Below are 1,238 nucleotides of genomic sequence, written 5' to 3' on the forward strand. Positions count from 1 at the left end.
TAGGGAAACAATCACATTTTTGAGGATTTTCCCCATTTTTCCCCCCTCAGGCTGTTTCGATGGCACATTGTTGTGAGGAGACTTTTGGGAGTTGGGGATTGTCAAGAGAAAAATGGGGTTCTGAGTGGGAAAAAAATGAACTTTTGGTAGAGAATTGGAGGTTCTGAGGGGAAAAAAGGAGCTTTTAGTAGAGAATTGGGGGTTCTGAGGGAAAAAAAGGGGGAAAAAGTGATTTCTTATTATTTTCTCAAGTAGTTTGTGAGGTAGAAAAGATTTGATCCCTGAAAAGCAGTGGGAATGGCCACCCTGGAGAAGGAGCAGCAGCAGGTGACTTATCCCAGGTGGATCTGCTGGTGCTTGATGAGGGATGAGATGATGCTGAAGCTCTTCTCACACTCCTCACACTTGTAGGGTTTATTCTGGGTGTGGACACGTTTGTGGTTGCCAAGGGACTTGCTGCTGGTGAAGCTTTGCCCACATTCCCCACACACATAGGGACCCTCATCAGTGTGTCTGTGCTGGTGACTGATGAGGGACCAGTAGTATCTGAAGCTCTTCCCACACTCATCACACTTGTAGGGTTTCTCCCCAGTGTGGATGCTCTGGTGCCTGATAAGGGACCAGCTGTATCTAAAGCTCTTCTCACACTCATCACACTTGTAGGGCTTCTCCACGCTGTGGGTCCGCTTGTGACGGTTGAGTTTGGAGCTCTGCTTAAAGCTCATCCCACACTCACCACACTTGAAGGGTTTCTCCCCAGTGTGGGTTCGTTGGTGGACGATGAGGGATGAAGTCTCATAGAAACTCTTCCCACAATCTCCACACTTGTAGGGTTTCTCCACCGTGTGTCTACGCTTGTGCTTGCTGAGGGACGAGTTGTAGCTGAAGCTCTTCCCACAGTCACTGCACTTGTAGGGCTTCTCCATGCTGTGGGTTTGCCGGTGGCAACTCAAACCTGAGAGCCACATGAAGTTCTTCCCACATTCATCACACTTGTAGGGCTTCTCCCCAGTGTGGATGTGTTTGTGATTGACCAGATCCGAGCTCTGCCTGAAGCTCTGCCCACACTCACCACATTTGTAGGGCTTGTCCCCGGTGTGGATCCGCTGGTGCATGATGAGCCCCGAGTTCCATCTGAAGCTCTTCCCACACTCATCACACTTGTAGGGCTTGTCCTCACCGTGGGTCACCAGCGTTGTGCTCCCCACAAAGCTCTCCCCGTGCTCCCCACAGATGTT

The 1,238-nt window shown here is 50.4% G+C and overlaps 1 protein-coding gene across 1 annotated transcript; it reads right to left on the reverse strand.

Annotated features, from left to right (window-relative positions):
* Window positions 1-332: 332 nt before the first annotated feature.
* On the reverse strand, window positions 333-1,175 carry LOC104519956 (zinc finger protein 436; the record flags this gene model as incomplete). Its single annotated transcript, XM_010163407.2, has 1 exon — window positions 333-1,175. A coding segment is annotated over one exon (843 nt), but the record flags the coding sequence as incomplete, so codon positions are not given.
* Window positions 1,176-1,238: the final 63 nt, after the last annotated feature.

The sequence above is a fragment of the Antrostomus carolinensis genome, unplaced genomic scaffold (genome assembly GCF_000700745.2).
Source record: "Antrostomus carolinensis isolate BGI_N321 unplaced genomic scaffold, ASM70074v2 scaffold2052, whole genome shotgun sequence".
NCBI classification, from domain to species: Eukaryota; Metazoa; Chordata; class Aves; order Caprimulgiformes; family Caprimulgidae; genus Antrostomus; species Antrostomus carolinensis.